The sequence below is a fragment of the Vipera berus genome, assembly GCF_964194415.1.
Source record: "Vipera berus genome assembly, chromosome: 4".
NCBI lineage: Eukaryota > Metazoa > Chordata > Lepidosauria > Squamata > Viperidae > Vipera > Vipera berus.
In genome coordinates, this window is record NC_138206.1 from 35,204,298 (window position 1) to 35,223,746 (window position 19,449).

The following is a 19,449-nucleotide window of genomic DNA, read 5'->3' on the forward strand; positions in this document are numbered from 1 at the left end:
TGAGGTTATGCCCCCATGTTCTTGATTTTTGTTTTATACTGAAAATACTGCCTTCTAGAACCTTCACACCCTTAATATAGTTACAGGTTTCAGTCAAGCCCCCCCTTTCCCTTTATTGATTTCCTGCAGTCTCTCCTGTTTTGCTTTCAGACCTTGCACCATTTTTGTTATGGTACAAATGATTTACAAAGCCAAAGACTTTTTATCTGTTCACCCATATGGAACTAACATTTTTTTTTGAAATGAGGGGTCCTTGGTGCTCTCTGAGCTTGATTGTTTTCTTGCAGATGTTTCATTACCCAAACTAGTATCATCAGTGCTAGTATGGAGTGTGATTTGCTCTCAGTTTATTTTCTACTGGCTTTCCCTCTGATTGTTGGTGGCAGTGGCCTAAGACAGGGGTCTTCAAACTTGGCCCTTTTATGACTTGTGGACTTCAACTCCCAGAATTCCTCAGCCAGCTCTGCTGGCTGAGGAATTCTGGGAGTTGAAGTCCACAAGTCATTAAAGGGCCAAGTTTGAAGACCCCTGACCTAAGATGTTCTTTGGTGGCTTTATTTACTCTTGGCTTATTTGGCAGTTCCTTGATTGGGCTATTTACTTGATTGTTGACCCCATGTTAATGTTGGAGTTAATCTATGCTCCTCTGAGTGCTGGTTGCTGATGGGAAAGTGGTTTGGTATTTTTGTTCCCATTTTGGCTTGTTGATTTCTCTTTTGTATAGTATGTAGATATTGTCTATGTCTGTTTATCTGTGGATGGCTAATTTATCAGTTTTTTTGCAACAACAATAATGAATATTGGGTGGTCAGAAAAGATAAGCTAAGATAGGAAAAACAAATATGTGCCATGTGAACTAAAATTTACATAGTGTGTCAGTGCTAAATGTTTTAACAACAATGTTTTAACAACAAACAAAGTCAATTTGATGGTGCTGGAGGTGCTTGGTGAATGAATTATAACTTTTGGATTTTTTCGATTAATTCCGAAGCTGGTTTACTGCTGGTGCTAGAATGTATCATGGAAGCAAGACTGATGAAAGAAGTAGTTGTATTGAAATGCCTCTTCTCTTCTAAATACTGTTTCTTTAAAGAAAAAAAAATATACAGATAGAGTACTTACCATTTTCTCATTTTCATATTTTTCTTTACCGGAAAATCTTTTTAAAGCAAAAAATGAAGTGTTCCATTTTATGCTATCTATTCACTCTTACAAACACGCATGCAGTACATACACACATATAGTACTGTACATGCAAATATTTCTTCTTCAGAAGTTTATTTTCAGTCCTTTTGTGAAAAGTAATTGTCTAATTGTTGCAGCTATAACTGAAATTACCAAACAATTCTTCTTTTTCTTCTCCTTCTCCTTCTTCTCCTTCTTCTTTTTTGCTTTTTTAAACCACAGTAAGCAATGTTTATGAACATGAATAACAATCCTGAATTTCTTCAACATAGATTTGGATTTGTCACTTACTCCCAGTGGAGAAGTTATTAAACAGATTGGAGAAGCATTACCTGTATCTTGCACAATTTCTTCCAGTAAAAATGCTACTGTGTTCTGGCTGAAGGTAAGTATTTTTAACTTGGCTGTTCTTAATACATTACTATATCTGGAATGATGATCCTTAAAGTTCATCAGAACCTAAATGGGTGCACAGTCTAAGGCCAAAGACCAAATGCAGCCCTCTAAATATTGTGTACAGATATTAGAACTTTTCCAAAATTGTTTCCTAAATTGTAATGTTTAATATGCAGAAGGAGGAAATTATTAAACATGGGCAAAATACTACCTGCATTTAATGCATTGTTAAAGTTTAATTTAAACTTGGAAAAAGCTTTCTAACTATTAGAACTGCTTGACCCAGAAGCAGTTAAAACTGTCAAATCCTCAAACAGCTGTTTTACTTTTCTGAAGATTTGAGTGATAATCTCCCATAAAGTTGCTTCATGAAGCAATATGGTCCTTTCATTTTAAGCAGTGAAACAAAACAAGTGTGTTGTTTCTGTTTGCTTAGCTACTCCTTAGCTAGCATAACCCTTGCACAGGAACCTCTTCTGGTAAATTCTGAAGAATGCTGAGTAGTCCTCTCAAAAATTTGTGTTGGATCCAAAGCACAGTCCATGTAAGAGTTATTTGGAAGAATTTAAAAAATGCCAAGTTGAAGCATATATGCAATTGCCTCTTCACTTTGAGGAGAAAAATGAAGTTGTATCTGTATTGTGCACTTCTTCACTGAAGTAAATCTAAGACATTTTGTTCAGGCCAAAACTAATTACTACAAGAGCTGGTGGGCTTCTCTTTCCTGGACACTTCTAAGCAGAGACTAGTTAGCCCGTTGGCTTCAAATTTATGGAAGGAAATTACAAGGTCTGCTTTAATTTAGAAGAGGGGATTGCATTGCATAACTTGTGGAAAGTTCCCATGACAAATTGAGAAGTGGATATAAATATTTTTATTGATAAATATAATAATAAGGGTCAAGATGTACTGTAACCATTTTTTAAAACATAAAAAACGGGGTTTAGTGCAGATAATGTAAGTAGATTTTTTTTATTTAGTATTAAATACAGTATAATTGGAGAATCAGTAAAAATTGTTTGCTAGTGCTCTCCAAAGTGCTTAGTTCAAACTAATTGAGTTGAAGAATTTTGATTTTTTTTTTCCTTGAAGAAAAAAAAAGGATATGGGCTTTTTTTTTAATAGGATAATAACAGAATGCGGTCAAGTCCTTCTTTTTCAAGTTTGCAGTACCAAGATGCAGGAAATTACATCTGTGAAACAACTTTACAAGAAGTTGAAGGCTTAAAGAAAAGTCAAATTCTGACACTGATAGTACAAGGTAATGTAGATTCTTACTATTCTATATTGTGTCTAGTTTGTATGTTGCTACATAATTATGAAATGCTCACCAACTATAAAATACTTAAATCTAACACTACAAATAGAAATAAAATTAAAAGTGTTTGTCTAGCTTTTAAGAAATAAAAGTATTTTTATGGTTCAGCTTCATGTCTCTCTCTGTGTATGTGTGTACATACACACATACACACACATATACGGGACATGAAAAATATGGGCTTGAATAAGATTAAGTGGTTTCAAATTTGTACTGTTTAATGTATTTTAATTGGTCTTGAATCCCATGGTGATTCAGCAATATGAATGTAGCAATAAATAAACAATTTAAAAAATTGTTTTGCATTTTAAGGAAAGCCTCAGATCAAAATGTCAAAGAGAACCAGCACAGATGGATCTTATAAAACTATAGCCTGTCATGTAGAAGGATTTCCCAAACCTGCAGTACAGTGGACTAGCAGTGGAGGTGTCATAAATAAAGCAAGTAATTTTCTCACTATTTTTGTATGTTTATTTCAACAGTAACAGATACAGTACTGTGAACTTCTTACTGCCTTCTGAACTTGGTTGTTTCATTATCAGACTAAATAACAAAAGATGGTCTGCTGCCTTTTTCTGGTATTCTGGATTGCTGTAGTGAGTTTGTGCTCATCTAAATAATGTTCTTACACGGCAGCTCTTGTGACAGGTTGGGTTACTACTTTGGTAATGGAACATTTAGTAAATGTGAGTGGTTTTTCAATGGGCTTCTGTTTCTAATTTGGTGCATTTCCTCTGCTGATGAGGATATACAGTACAGGAAGGGTAGTGTGTTGATATTTTCTTATCTCCTGAATTTTATTCCTTGAAAATGCTGTTGATTATTTCATCTAGTTGTTCTACATACCTGATCCATACTTTTGATTTTATGTGTGGGAGTTCTATAGTTTCTAGAGGCTGCATTAGAGTCTCTGCTTTCTGAGAATGGTGATCTCATGGGTGTTTCTCTGATTTGTTGGTATATTTGTCCATCAAACTACAAGTAGGTAGTGAAGCAGAGATTGAGGTTTGGATCTTAATGTATTTGGTTTGGTTGGGTGTGCTGTATAGTACTATGGATTATTTTGCTAGTTCTGGGCCTCTGGCTGTAAAAAGGTGCTGTGATATCAACTGAAATCATAATCTCATCTTATTCTAATATTAAATCTTTGATTTTTTGGAGTCACTATTGGAGAATTGATAGAATATTTTCTCACGAATGAAGACAGTAATAAAAAATAGAATATTTTCTCTCCTTTCTGAGTTGCTCAAGCTTTTTTGTAAGTTCTTTAGCTATGTTGTATGTTGAGATCCCTGGTAATGATGCAGTTTGGGGGCAAAGGCGTATGGGACGACAGGTACACTGCTTTTTATCCACCATTGTTTTTCTTTTCTGATTTCACCATTCTTAGTTAGGACTTTAATAATTCTCTTGATCAGGTTATCTAGTTTCTGTATTGGGTTGCTGTTTACTGGGATGAAGGTTTTTTTGTTGTTGTTGTCCATTAATTCTTTGGCTTTTTATATGCACTATGATCTGTACATTATCAATGTACAACTTATTGAAGCAATTTACAATTCAGTAAATTGTATATTGATAATGTATAATCCATAATGCACATAAAAAGTATAAAAGAAAATGAAGGTATAGTAAGTACTCTGTTTCAAGTACAATTTCAAATAATAGTTAATTATGTATTTAGTTAAATTTTAATTTACAAAGCAAACCATCATAATTTGTGTGGTATACATAAAAAATTTAAAAAAACAAAAAATAAATCAAACAAATAATATAAAAATAATGTAACAAAGTACAATCATACTCATAGTCAAGTGTAAGGAACAGGTTTTCAACAGTTCCTAGTGTATATAATATTGTTATACTAATATAAAATCAAACTCCAAAACTGTACTGGTTTTCTTATAGGATAAATTTACTTTATATACACACATACGTGCATAGCATGCACTTAACTGGATCATAATATTTGCAAATTAAGGTTTTTATTAATATATATAAATAACCAATAATAAGAGAGTTGGTGACTAAGATATCAGGCTAGAAATTACAGAATTGAGTTCTAGTCATGTCTTTGGCATGAAATCAACTTAGTGACTTTGGGTCAATCACTCCCTCCCATCCTAGGAAAAAGGCAATGGCAAATCACTTCCAAAGTATTGCTAAGAAAAAAATGCCTGGATCAGTCAATGTAATTGCCAGTAATCAAAGGTGTAAAAACAAGCAAAAAAAAATTCCATCTTAGTAGCATAGAAAATTGATCTGGAGACTACAGCAGTAGATATGAGTGATGCATTTACTTATTATCAGAGTTGCCTTATAAAGACAGGTGGCAAAATAAATAAATGGCAAAATAAATAAATAAACAAACAAACAGAAGAAAATAAATTTACAGGATAAGACTTAAATCAGATTACTATGGTATGTACACAGGTTCATGCATGTATGTCATCAATATAGTTAGCCAAAGAGAGTGAATAGGCCTGCACACATACAAACCTGCCCCTACAGATTCTTCCTACTTTGAAATAACTGTTTTGAAAACTTATTTCCAGACAGAAGAGACTAAATATATCAATGGAAAATTTATTAGTAAAATCAAAATTGCTCCTGAAGAAAATATTACATTAACCTGCATTGCTGAAAATCTACTAGAAAGAGCTGTCACATCTTTGAATGTATCTGCTAGTAAGTATTAATTTTTAATATATTAATGAAGAAATATGAAGAAAAGTCCAAAGGTGATTTTATTTCATTATTCATTTACCCTTACATAACAATTCTTAGTATTCTTGCTCACATGTAGGTGGCTCCATGTTAGAATTTTGTTTATGAGTTACTTCATTGTCCTCCCATTAACAAAAGACATGTATATTAGCATTTTATTTCTTAGATTTGTGGTAATTTTTGATATTTGTTATCTGCAGAAAAGCAAATGAATTTGATTGTACTTACACACTGCTAGCTGATTAGTCTTCATACTATCTGATCCCATAATAAGAGTTCATCATTTCTTGGTTTTATATATTTCATTCTTGTTATCATTCTTTTGAAAAAAATTCTTGTAATCTGAGAACTACCTGTTTTCTTTTTAAAAGAGCAATCCTATAGGTGGGTTGATATCTAAAGGCAGAGGAACCATTTAATCCAGACCTTGCTTGCATCATAGTAACAGGGTAAAAGAGAGGGCAAAGTTTTTCTTCCATCTGTATGGACATATTCTTCCCCTTGGTTGTTCAATAAATATACTAGTGTAATTAACCAAGAAATACAGTCCACTGAATTTATTGAGACTTGCTGCTATGGTAGACTATTATTAAGGTGACAACATCTGTTGGATAAAATCGCTCGGATTCGGACCGATTTGGACTCCGACTGGGCAGAGTCAGACAATCAGGACACGGGTGATCTTGTCAATGTGATCTGGGAGGAGTTCGATCCTGTAACTCCGGAGGAAGTGGACAGGATTATGGGGAGGCTGAGCTCCACCACATGTTTATTGGACCCGTGCCCTTCCTGGCTGGTTTATGCAGCCCGGGAGGGGACACGAGGCTGGTTCCAGGCAGTTATATCTGCCTCTTTGAGTGAGGGTAGTTTTCTCGCCACCCTGAAGGAGGTGGTGGTGAGACCTCTCCTCAAGAAGCCTGCCCTGGACCCAGCTGTGTTAAATAACTTTCATCCGGTCTCCAACCTTCGCTTTCTTGCGAAGGTTGTTGAGAGTGTGGTGGCGCATCAGCTCCCTCTGGTTCTGGATGAAGTGGATTATCTAGACCCGTACCAATTGGGCTTCAGGCCCGGGTACAGCACGGAGACGGCATTGGTCGCTCTGGTGAATGATCTCTGGAGGGCTCGGGACAGGGGATATTCCTCTGTCCTAGTCCTATTAGACCTCTCAGCGGCTTTCGATACCATCAACCATGGTATCTTGCTGCGGCGTCTCAGGGGATTGGGAGTGGGAGGCACGGTCCTTCAGTGGTTCTCCTCCTATCTCCTGGGATGCTTGCAGTCGGTGTTGGCAGAGGGGCAGAGGTCGACCTCGAGGACTCTCACTTGTGGAGTCCCTCAGGGGTTGGTCCTCTCGCCTCTCCTGTTCAACATCTATATGAAACCGCTGGGTGAGATCATTCGTGGTTTTGGAGTTGGGTATCATCAGTATGCTGATGATACCCAGCTTTTCATTTCGACCCCAAACCACCCCAGTGATGCCCTCGACGTGATGTCCCGCTGCCTGGAGACGGTTCGGGTCTGGATGGGGAGGAACAGGCTTCAACTCAACCCTGACAAGACCGAGTGGCTGTGCGTACCGGCATCTCGGGATATTCAGGATATCCCATCTCTCTCTATGGGGGGTGAGTTATTACCCAGCGTAGATAGGGCTCGCAACTTGGGAGTCCTCCTAGATTCACAGCTTTCTCTAGAAGACCATATAGTAGCTGTGACTAGGGGGGCCTTCGCCCAGGTTCGCCTGGTGCGCCAGTTGCGGCCCTATCTAGACCGGGATGCCTTACGTACGGTCACTCACGCCCTTGTGACCTCTCGTCTGGACTACTGCAGCGCTCTCTACATGGGGCTACCCTTGAAGACCACTCGGAGGCTCCAACTGGTACAGAATGCAGCCGCGAGAGTTGTGTTGGGAGTTTCCCGACACTCCCATGTTACACCTCTGCTCCGCGAGCTGCATTGGCTTCCAGTTGTCTTCCGGGTGAGATTCAAGGTGTTGGTAATGACCTACAAAGCCCTACATGGCATGGGTCCGGAATACCTTGGGGAGCACCTGCGGCCGGCGTCAACTTCCCTCCGCCCAGTACGCTCCCACAGAGAGGGCCTCCTCAGGGTGCCACCGGTCAAAGAATGTCGACTGGTGGCCCCCAGGGGGAGGGTGTTCTCTGTGGGCGCGCCGGATTTATGGAACCATCTTCCAGTCGAGCTCCGGATGGCGCCTGACCTCTGCTCCTTCCGGCACGATCTCAAAACCTACCTTTTTGAACAAGCTGGCCTGGCCTGATGGGATGGGGTTGGGTTTTATTAATCTGTTTTAATCTATATTAATGTGTTTTAACTTATGGGCATTTGTTTAATCGTTTTTAATTTTTGTATCTTGTTTTTTAATATGTATTGCCCTGTTCACCGCCCTGAGTCCTTCGGGAGAAGGGCGGTATACAAATAAAATAAATAAATAAATAAATAAATAAATAAATAAATAAATAAATAAATAAATAAATAAACAAACAAACAGGTTACCAATTTTAAATTAAACAATGCTACCTCAGACCTGGACTAAATTATGTCTCCATAATTAATGGTTATAATAGAATACATTGAGAAACTTCTGTTTTCATTTTTTAAATATAATTTAGGGTGCTGTCGAAGTTGAGAGACATTAATGATAGTCAACACACTTATTCAGTGCATGTAGTCTTTTTGAGTTTCTCATTTTTCTTCTCGTCAGCATAGTACTAATGGAAAATCAGTTATTACTGAATATGCAATTTAGCAGCGGTTCTAAAATAGGTTCTGTAGTGGCACTCAGATGAAAATTTCATATTATCAATACACTTTGAGTCATTCTTTTTAACCAGTCCTTTTCCTTCAGAAATCACCAATGGTGCACAATTTCTTGCCATAAGTATGTAAAGTAAACTTTGTAGAAACTAATGGATGAACGTGCATTATATATGAACTCAATATGGTCATGACAAGAGGAATTATAATCATTGTCACTAATTATAACATACTAACTAATCAATAGTTGTCTTTAACACACAACTGCATACTCATATGAATAAATTATAACAGGAATTAATGCTGTTGAATTATCTGTTTCTTATGTTCCAATTTTGAATTATGATTAATGTGCTGTCTCCAGAAGAACATGTGAAGACCAACATAACAAATAAGTGCATAGTTCGTGAACAATAGACAATTATGTAGTTAGACAAAATATTAACCATTCAAAGAATAAGCTTATACTATAAAGATTTACTTCTATATATAGAACACTTTTGTACCATTTACCACATTCCTGAAATGTATAAATTATATTATTCTAAGTTTTGTAGTCTATACTATGGGATTTTCAGTGAGGCTATCTAGGGCAATTCCTATAAATTGTTTGATGGCTCTTCTCATTCTGTGTAAGGGTCTCCAGAAGAGTTGATCAAAGGTTGACTTCTAAATTCATTCAATGGTGCTAAAGTTTAATCAGCTCTCTGTCTACAGTAATAAAGTGACAAAAAGTCAGAATGCAGGACAAAACAACACATAAATACTTCTTCTGACTAGGCATTTGCAAGATTAAACTTGTCATTTTTTAGAATAAAGCATTTTCACATGATGCATTATAGATACAAAATAAAGATTGCTGCCTTAAAAATAAGATTAATCATTTTGTTTTGAGGCTGATGCTGCATTAAGAATATTTTGGGCTCAGCTGAAATATAGATTATTAAATATCTTTAAAGGTGGAAATTTTGAAGGTGACTTAGATATCAGCAGCTTTATTTTGTTGTTGTTCCTTTGTTTCAGTAAGTATTCCAGAATCTGATGAACCAGAAGAAAAAAGTGGTAAGAACATAAAAATATTCCACATTTAATACTATTAATTCAAAACTGTTATACTTATTTTTCTGGATTAAGGGTAGAGTTCTAAAAAGGAAAATTAAATAGAAATAATGTTAAATGCTAGGTTTTACTGCTATGCAGTCAAAATAGTACTAATACATCACTATGTAAAATAAAAGTTTAACTCAAACACCATCATGCAATTTTCATTAGAAACAGTAATAATGTCCAAGGTCTTAACTGATTTCAGAAAAGTCAACATTTGGCTAAATCTAAAGCTAACCTAAGCACACAAGGATAGTAAGAAAAAGTTGCATTTTTTGAGAAAAAAATCTATTTTTGACAAATTTACACTGCTCTTCATATGGAATTAAAATGAGTATGTAATACAGTGGTACCCTGGTACTCCTTTGAAACTCATCAAATTTAATGCTCAACACATTTTGACATGAAAATATTGTCCCCGGTAGTTATCATTTGTTTGGTACTCAACATACAAGCTAGAATGTGTTGATGTTGACTGCCTGTGACTCCCTACATTATTCTATATGAGAAAAAATAGTTTGGTTCTCATTTCTGGTACTTATTGTGCCTCCCAGATCCAATTAACAATGAGTACAGAGGTACCACTGTATTTAATATTTAACAGTATTTAATATATGATATTTAACAAAGAAGGCTGTAATCCTTAAATCATTTACTTTCGTTATTTATCTCCTAATTCTGTAGTACCTTATCTATCTATCTATCTATCTATCTATCTATCTATCTATCTATCTATCTGTCGTCTGTCTGTCTGTCTCTCTGTCTGTCTGTCTATCTACCTATCTATCTATCTTTGTATACTTTATTATATAGACTTAACAAAGAACCATTTTTTTATTTTGCAGGAAAAAGTACAGAAACCATTTATATTAGTTTCTCACCCAGTATAATGGCTCAAGTGTTCTGGCACTGTCAAAAATAATCTATTTGATGGGTGCACTTATGGCAACTGATCAAATTGACTAGATAACCAAGAACAGTTTTTAAACAGTATCCAACAGCATTTATACTCAATGAAAGTGTGTGCACAGAAGAAGCCTCTATGAGAAGCAATAATGCTAAATCTGCATTGAGATTTAATGTAAAATAGAAAATATTTGGCAGTTTGTGTGATTCTGTTTTTCCTTTTCTTTTCCACCCAGAACTAAAAAATCTGAAGCTCAAAAAGCCTTTAGAGCAGTGGTGGCAAACCTATGGCACATGTGCCAGAGGCGGCAGTCAGAGCCCTCTCTGGGCACGTGTGCCATTGCCCCAGCCCTACTTCCCCACCATGGCCACCTCACCAGCAGCCCCCCCCCCCGGAAGGAGCATTGCCTCCAGGCATGGCCCATGCAGAGGACATGGCAGCCGAGCAGCGGGGACAAGACTCTGCCCTTGCACCCCGTTGCATGCAAATGATGCTGCGGGGCGCAGGCGGAGGGTGTGGCTGCCATGGTGCTGCAGTGGGCCATGGAGGCAGGGGGCAGGCAGGGGCAGGGGGCGGGGCTGGCAGAGCAGTTGGGCGGAGGAGGCAGTTTTGGGGCATTCAGTCTCTAAGAGGTTTGCCTTTATTGCTTTAGAGGAAACTTGTAAAGTTCTGCTAGGAGTGAAGCAAGAAGGATTAAGCTAAAAAAGAACCATACCTCACCCCCACCCCCAGGCTTCAAACAATAGGAAAATAGTTAAACTAAATGTATTCCTTCCTTCCATGCTGACAGTTGGAGATAAATTGCTTATCTCATTTAGCAAAACTTGATTGGGCATAGGATTGCTCTGCCTATTTCTAATGCTTCAAAGGTAGATTTTTTTCAGACAGTTCTCAGACTGCAAAAATCTCATTTGTAAAATCTGTGCCATCCTTGTGAAAAAAGGACAACAGCAAAATTTTGATACGGCAAATGGTTTAAGGATTGCAGCCAAGATAATTTTATACTGTAAAATATGTATGCTCTCATAATGGTATTTTTTGTTGCTGCATTTAAATAAGCTTTTAAATTTAAAAATTCTTTTTGGATGTTATAATCTATAGTGTGTGTTCCATATTTTATTTCTTCAAAGCACTCCATCATCCCTTTCTTCTTTTGTTTTAGATGATAATAGGGAAAATATTAATGATCAGGCAAAATTGATAGTGGGAATCGTGGTTGGTCTTCTTCTAGCAGCAATGGTTGCAGGTGTTGCTTACTGGCTATGCATGAAGAAATCAAAGTGAGTCTTCACTAACATTCTTAATATTTTATGGAAATAAAATATGTTACCTCATCAGATCTGCTTTCTAGCATTTTTTAAAAATAGGCAAAGTATGTTTTTGTGTTTATTTGTCTAAAATATTTTTCTTGTCCTTTATTCGAAGTAATTCTATGGCAGTTTGCAGGTTTTTAAAAATGTATGAATGTATCAAGTGCAGAAATAAATAACGAGACAGCACAAAAGATATATTGGTGTAGGCTTTCACAGCTGGTGTCAATTAAAAGGTGATGAGCATTCTAGGCTAAATGGCTATGGGCCAGTTCTCTGATATCATGACATTTCACTGGAAGTTGTCACTGGCATGTGAAGAAGCAGTGATTTTAAATCCAACAAAAGATAGATGGAAATAGAGATATAGATACAGATTGTAAAAATAATTTACAAATCAATTAAGTAAATCCCAATAATTATTCAGTCATCTATGGATGACATAAATCCACTTTTATCAACAGTGATTTAACACATCCACTGCATTTTAGACAGGTATGTCAGTCAGAAGCTAGATTACTTAATCACAAACACAAGAGCCCAATCAACGACTGATCAGAGCTGCTGACAAGTTCTCCTCAACCTAATATCCACTCATTGTGATCATTAGTTGAGGTACCCATGTGACTGAATCCATTTTTTCTGACATTTTTATAGCAGTCAATAAGCAAATCATGTCATTAAATAATAGCACAGTTGGTAAGTGAACCCAATCTTTTGAATTGACTTTTTTTTTGGCCACATGATCATGGGTTTCTACAACCAGTTGTAAATGTGAGTCAGTTGCCAAGCAACCGTAATACAGTCACATGACCACAGGGGGTCAAGTGACATTTCACAATACTTATTCCAAAGCCATCATAATTTTGAAAAAACATAAAACCACCAGTTGTAAGTTAAGGATTTCTGTATGCTATGGAGCAGATCATTTTGCCTCTGAAGAGGCTAGCCACAGTTAAAATATCAGCTAGCCACAGAAAAATATCAGAATGCTAGAAATTAGACCCTGATCATTTAGCAGGAAAGCCCTTCACGTAAGCACATACAACTTTATGTAAATAGTTCAAAAACTGCAGCATTTTTTTTCCAAAACTGCGTTTCACTTAATCTATAAACAAATTGCCTCTTTGTAATTTTTAATCCACCTCGTTTATGATGAGAGTACAAAAGAAAAAAAAGTAGGCTCAATTCAGTGTATTGAGAATGGGACTATTGCAAGGACTTATCTACTTGTCACCTAAAAATAGAAGAATATTATTATGGGACTAGTCCTTTCCCTAGCCACTTATTAGATGGTTAGCTAATAGGATTCATAAGTTTGAATGTTGTAACTAACCACAAAATTGTTTAAAAATAAGCAAATACTGTGTTGTCTTAAGAAGCACTTGTTAGATAGAAATAATCACCATAGGTATTACTTTTCACTCATGTTAATTACAGTCTCTCCCTAGGTAATTGCAGTGGACATGCTGTAACTGTAATTAGTTCATTTGGACCTTTAATAAGACAAAACAAGGCATCATATTGTCAGAGTAATAGTTATCAGTAAATATTCCCCATGGCCTGAAGTTAACTGCAATGTGTGTTGTTGGTGGATTCCTTAATTCATTTTAACTGAGGCTCAGAGGACATGAAGTTCTATGTGTAGCTCACAAAATCATCCTTTTATGAAATGCTAAAATGTTCAAGGTATGAAAAAAAGACCTTTGGTGTAGTTTATGCATTTTCCTTTGTTTGCAAAAATTAATTTATATATAAAATAGTGTTTTATACAACTGAGGTTTGACGTTACATATTAGCATGATTTCTTAACTATCTGTTGTATCACGATTCTTTAAAAATTCAAAATATAGTCCATCTGTTTGCTTATTTGTAAAGTAAGCTTTTTGTCAGTTTAATGTTGATATTTAAAAAGTAGTGTTATTTACTGCAAATTAGTATTCAATTAATGTTTAAAATAGCATAACTGCTTGCTATTCAGGGACATGGTAGTATGCTTGAAATAAACAAGACTTGATTCGTTTATTAGTAAGAAAACAAAATAAAAGTTACTCTTTTGTATACTTTATTATGCCTTTGGCTTTGGACATCTCTTGGCTTTGGACATGTCCTATCAAGTTTTCCTCGGAAAAGTTGAGTGGAATGGGGTTTGTTTTTGCTTTTGCTTTGCAGAACCCATTAGCCTGGAAGTTACTTTCCACAGTTATTCCTTATGAGTTGAAGTAAACTGGGACTCCTTTAAATGTGGGAGTTGACATGCTTACTCACTGTATGTCAAGTGAGAAGGCAGGAAAATCATATTCTTGATAGCTTTTGACTTTATTTCTATCCGCTGATAGTGATTCTTAGAACTAGATTGGGGAACCAACAGCCATAAAAAGGCTGCTGATATAAATCTCATAATGCAAAGTTTCAGGTCTTTTAATAACCCTTCATGCATACATGAAAGTTGTCTGCTGTGTAGAAAGCCCTGTGCTATGTGATTACATGCTATTCCCATGGCCAAAATCACAGCACAACTTTATAGAGAAGACCAGCTGTTCATTTCTGGGTTCAATTCTATTTCTGGAAACTGCTTGAACAAGGACTGAATTAGTTTAATTACAGTGAATGAAGTTGCTTTCCAAAACTAAACTAAATAAGTAGCCTTGTGTTGTGGCCTTTTCCGTTCTTAAAATGCCTTCCTAATTTCTTCTGCTATTCTATCAGTAGCAGTCAAGTAGACCAGCTAAAAAAAGTTATATAACAGCTGCAGTTCTAGAAATTTAGGTATTCTTCAGAGTTACCACCTATTCAGGCAAAACTAACTATATGCAGTCCTTTTTTTGTAAAAGAAACAGGTGCCGGAACTCACACGTGTCATACAACCTGTCTTGCCTACCCTACAAGGTTCCATTCAAAAAAGGTGCCGGAACTCCGTTCTGAGCGTTCTATGAGAAAAAAAGCCCTGACTATATGTATTTCTTTTACGTAAAGAGAGTTTGAAATACCTTTGAAATTTAATTAACAATTAACTAACACTATAATTTAAAACATATCATATTGCATTTGTTCTAATACTGTAATAGTGTACAACACACACACACACACACACAAATAAACATGTCATATCACATTTTCATTTCCGTTCATTTTCATTGGCTGATATCTTAAAAAGGATGAGAAAAGCAATACTAAGACATCAAGCATATTTTAATGGTACATTGTATAGAAGTTATTATTATCTCACTATCAGATAGGACGTAGGCTTTAAATGCTTTAAATGCTTTCTGTCTTGCTTAAAAATTTGGTTTGGCACTTTTACTACATACAGAGGCCTAGGATTAATTTTATGTTTTTATATCACGATAACCAGTCCATACACTGCTTTTATTTAGCTATTACTTCTATTGCTATCCATGCAGTCTATTTCCTTTTTCATTTTTAAAATTTATTTCTTTAAATGTATCAAAATAATCAGTCAAAAAAAATCAGTCTGAAAATTGTCCTTTATTATTTCTTTGCTGGATTTCCATACCTAGTGCTGAACTTGTTTTATTACCTACAATAATAATATGAATGTGTTGTCAGTAGTTCACATTAATTTATAAAGAGGGCCAATTGGCTTATCATCAGTTTATTTAAAGCTGATATTGAAATTAACAGAGATTATGATGGAACTGAATGTTGCTATCATTTTAGAATAAACCTAATCACTTAAAAGATTATTACAAGTAACCTATTTTGAGCATGATTGTATACCATAATAAAATAATTGTTGCTGCTTTGATGAAAACAGTGACAACATATTTAGCAAAATAAGATTCAATAGAAACAGCTGCCCAGGAAGTGGAAGTACTTTGTATTTTTAAAATCTTCTCTAATGCATAACCCACTCATTAATTTTGGTATTCTTATCAATCATCCTTCTCAGGCACTTCTGATCAGTTATTCACATCACGTCTGTGATGAAAGCAGGCCAGAAAGTTATTACTCTATGTGTATTTTGGGTCTGTTCTGTTTTAATATAATCCCCACCACCACCTTTGGCAAGACTTTAACATGTAGCATTGTTAAAGGTGATTTTAGATTTATAGTTATTCATCAGAATGTCCTATATTTTCCACTAAGAACAAAAGTATTTCACAAAAATAACTGGGATCTAATTAGAGACTTACTGTGTGTGTGTGTGTGTGTGTGTGTGTGTGTGTGTGTGTGTATCCAAATACTGGTATGGTATCCAAAACACACCAAGTTTTTTACCTATAGCTATGACCTAATTTTTTATGTTACATATTATTTATAGCTATAACTATAAATAACTATCTAACAAGATGAAATTCAATGGGGAAAAAAGTAAGGTTCTACATTTAGGCAAGAAAAACCAAATGCACAGGTATAATATAGGTGGTACTTTGCTCAATAGTAGTAACTGTGAGAGGGATTTTGGAGTCCTAGAGGACAATCACTTAAATATGATCCAGCAGTGTGCTGCAGCTGCCAAAAATGCCAACACAGTGCTAGGCTGCATTAACAGAGGGATAGAATCAAGATCACGTGAAGTGTTAATACCACTTTATAATGCCTTGGTAAGGCCACACTTGGAATACATCCAGTTTTGGTCACCACGATGTAAAAAAGATGTTGAGACTCTGGAAAGAGTACAGAGAAGAGCAACAAAGATGATTAGAGGTCTAGAGGCTAAAATATATAAGGAACGGCTGCTGGAATTGGGTATGTCTAGTTTAATGAAGAGAAGGGTGAGGGGTGACATGATAGTAGTGTTCCAATATCTCAGGGGACACCACAAAGAAGAGGGAGTCAATCTATTCTCCAAAGCACCTGAAGGCAGGACAAGAAGCCATGGATGGAAACTAATCAAAGAGCGAAGCAACTTAGAACTAAGGAGAAATTTCCTGACAGTCAGAACAAGTAATCAGTGGAACAAACTGCCTCCAGAAGTTGTGAATGCTTCAACACTGGAAATTTTTAAGAAGAGACTGGACAGCCATTTGTCTGAAATGGTATAGCGTTTCTTGCCTGAGCAGGGGTTGGACTAGATGACTTCCAATTTCCCTTCCAACTTTATTAGTATTATAACATGGTTTCTGTTATATGCCTTCATATTATTTATGAGTTCAATTTCTTTTTCTAAAATATCTGCAGCAGTTTTCTAATCCAAGAAACCTATTCCAACAATATGCCTTTACAGGATTTCTGCACTCTTGTTTCTCTGCACTTTGCACTTGAACTTTCTTGATACCTTTTGCTCAAAATCCATATTGAGCATAGACATCAGCTCACTCATCTTTTCTTTAGAAGAGGTGATAGCTATAGGACCCCCAAAGGGAATTCATTTGTAGCACCTATATGGGTTTGGCCATTTATATCTGAAGCCAAACTGTTTAAAATTGATATTGATATGTGATCAATGATCACATTGATATAGATGCCTCTCATCTTAGTAGATTGTGAAAGTTTTCTCTATGTAATAAAAGCTTTAAAATGTATTGAATTACCCAAACCCCCAGCCAACTGAAACATGAATTTATAAATAAAAATGAATGTCTTGGTTTAAATTAGTCATGCTTCCCTTTTGCTTTACCTGTCAAGATTGACTTGCTACAATGCCTGTTAGCTTCATCATTTTGCCAAAGGAAGTGGGGGGAGGCAATGGAATGCCCAGAAGCCATTCATGGACCACGAGAGCCTGCACCTTGCCAAGATTACTGCTGCAGGAGTTCGATGGAGAACAAACAAAAAGAAATATTACTATTGGACAATGTAAACACCTGGTGGGAGGGGAGAGGGAATCCAGTGTTTAACTAAGCAAGCTTTTGCACGGGAAATCTCAGAATTGGTTTTGGTTCTTCAGTTCTGAGATGCTGTACTCAGTAAAGTGGCGCCTGCTGGGACTTAATTACCTTGATCATTCCTTTTGTTGGGTTCTCTAGTCGGACTGCTGACATTACCTCTCTTGAATATCTAGGGGTTTTCTGTGGATATGCATTTATAAACATTAGGTTCAAGAGATACCTGGAAGCCTGTACAAATTAGGCCAGTCCTTCCCGTGACTAGTTGCAAAAACAGCATGTGTAACATTACAAAATATATTTTCTAAAAATAGCATGAGTAAATTCTACCCAGTAAATAAATTTGCATTTTTATCCTAAGTGTAGTTTTAGAAAAGAAAATATAAGTATTAGGATGAGATCAAACATGTTTGAGAGAAAAACCAGTATCAAAATTATAAACCACTAGGAGTGAAATAAGCAACAGTTTTATTTTTATTTTCTAGAACTTGTTCATAATTAATTGAAATCCTGCCAAATCAGTTTTTCACAGAGAAGGAGGACCCAGTTAGAAAGATATATCATTTTAATTTTCCTTCAGTTTAGATTTCAGCAAAGCAGGTATTATCTCAATCCATATAAATGCAGTATTTTAATGATAAAAATGTGTGTTTAGTATTTCAGTGTCAATATGCATATTATTTGAAGGAAACACAAATCCTGCTAATAGTTCCTCCAGCTAAAAGAGTTAATGTATATGTTTATAAATGACAGCAAAATGGAATTTGAATATTGTTACTGTGTATACATTATTCCAGGATTCACTATTTTATAGCCTTTCATATGCCAATAAAATCAGATTCCTGTGTTGGTAGTAGAGGAATCTTACGTTGCATAAGACAAAATGATGTGCATCTATCCAGTAACTTGATAAAATAATAACAAGATGAGACATTAATATTTTTATTTCTATTTCAGATCAGCTTCAAAACATGTAGATAAAGATCTTGGAAATATAGAGGAAAATAAAAAGTTAGAAGAAAACAATCATAAATTGGAAGCTTGAAATACCAAATTATTTGGTTGCCATTCCAGGTATGTTTAACAATTTTATAATATATTATCTCCTCTAAATTTAATTTAATCCTTGCAATAGTTAAATTAGGGAATAAGGAATTTCTTATATGTATTCATATCAAGAGAAATGCAAGTTTAGCCATTTAAAATTTAAAGCGCCTTCAGCAGCAATAGTTTGCTGGTATTTTCAATGTTTAGGATAAAAAATATGCTCTAAAATGTGCTATAAGTTGCAGTTTATAGCCAACTGAACCAGTGCTGTCTTGGACAATCTCGTAGAGAGCATAGGGAGAAGCCTTGAAGAAAAGCAGGAAAAGTTACTATCATGGCAACAGTTGGTTAAGCAGGGTGTCAGCCAGGCCAAGAAACTAATTTGAGAAAATGTCTCAGACAAGCCTGTCTCTATTTCACATGAAAATAAAGTAAGAGAGGGAATAAAGTAAGAGAGGCTAGCAAGGTTTTGTTACTGTAGCTGTCACAATAAAAGTACTTTTGATTTATACTCACTGAATGGACCAGGAACTCCACGCAAGCGGTTGATTCAGTTCATTCCAGGTCTGAAGTATACCATCAGGAGGAAGTATTAAGCATCTATGCAGGCAGTGAGAAAGACTAGATCAACAATTTGGTTCATTCCGATATTTTAATTTTGTGCCGTTTCAAAGAAAAGGTTGATTTCTGAAATCATACGTGTGATCATAAAAACTTCAAGGTTCACTGTGAAAGTTTTATTGATTTTATGGATTACAGTCTGGATGCCACCATTGATGCACAGTCAGTTACATTTTCTGCCCTCACATTGTGACTTGTGTAACATGGCTTATAATTTTTAGGTAGGTAAAATATTAATTAAAATTTTACATGGTTCTACTAGGGAAGAGA

General features: G+C 35.7%; 1 protein-coding gene across 2 annotated transcripts in view; it reads left to right on the forward strand.

Moving 5' to 3' along the window:
- Positions 1-18,585, forward strand: part of ALCAM (activated leukocyte cell adhesion molecule) — a 104,885-nt gene extending 86,300 nt beyond the window's left edge. Inside the window, exons 9-15 of one of the 2 annotated variants that reach the window (XM_081327511.1) lie at positions 1,458-1,570; positions 2,707-2,842; positions 3,212-3,343; positions 5,456-5,584; positions 9,422-9,460; positions 11,572-11,689; positions 18,469-18,585. In XM_081327511.1, coding sequence (XP_081183637.1) covers positions 1,458-1,570; positions 2,707-2,842; positions 3,212-3,343; positions 5,456-5,584; positions 9,422-9,460; positions 11,572-11,689; positions 18,469-18,556 — 755 coding nt within the window. In that variant the 3' untranslated portion in view covers positions 18,557-18,585. The remainder of the gene's footprint in view (positions 1-1,457; positions 1,571-2,706; positions 2,843-3,211; positions 3,344-5,455; positions 5,585-9,421; positions 9,461-11,571; positions 11,690-18,468) is intronic. The other variant, XM_081327512.1, reaches the window with a different exon arrangement.
- Positions 18,586-19,449: the final 864 nt, after the last annotated feature.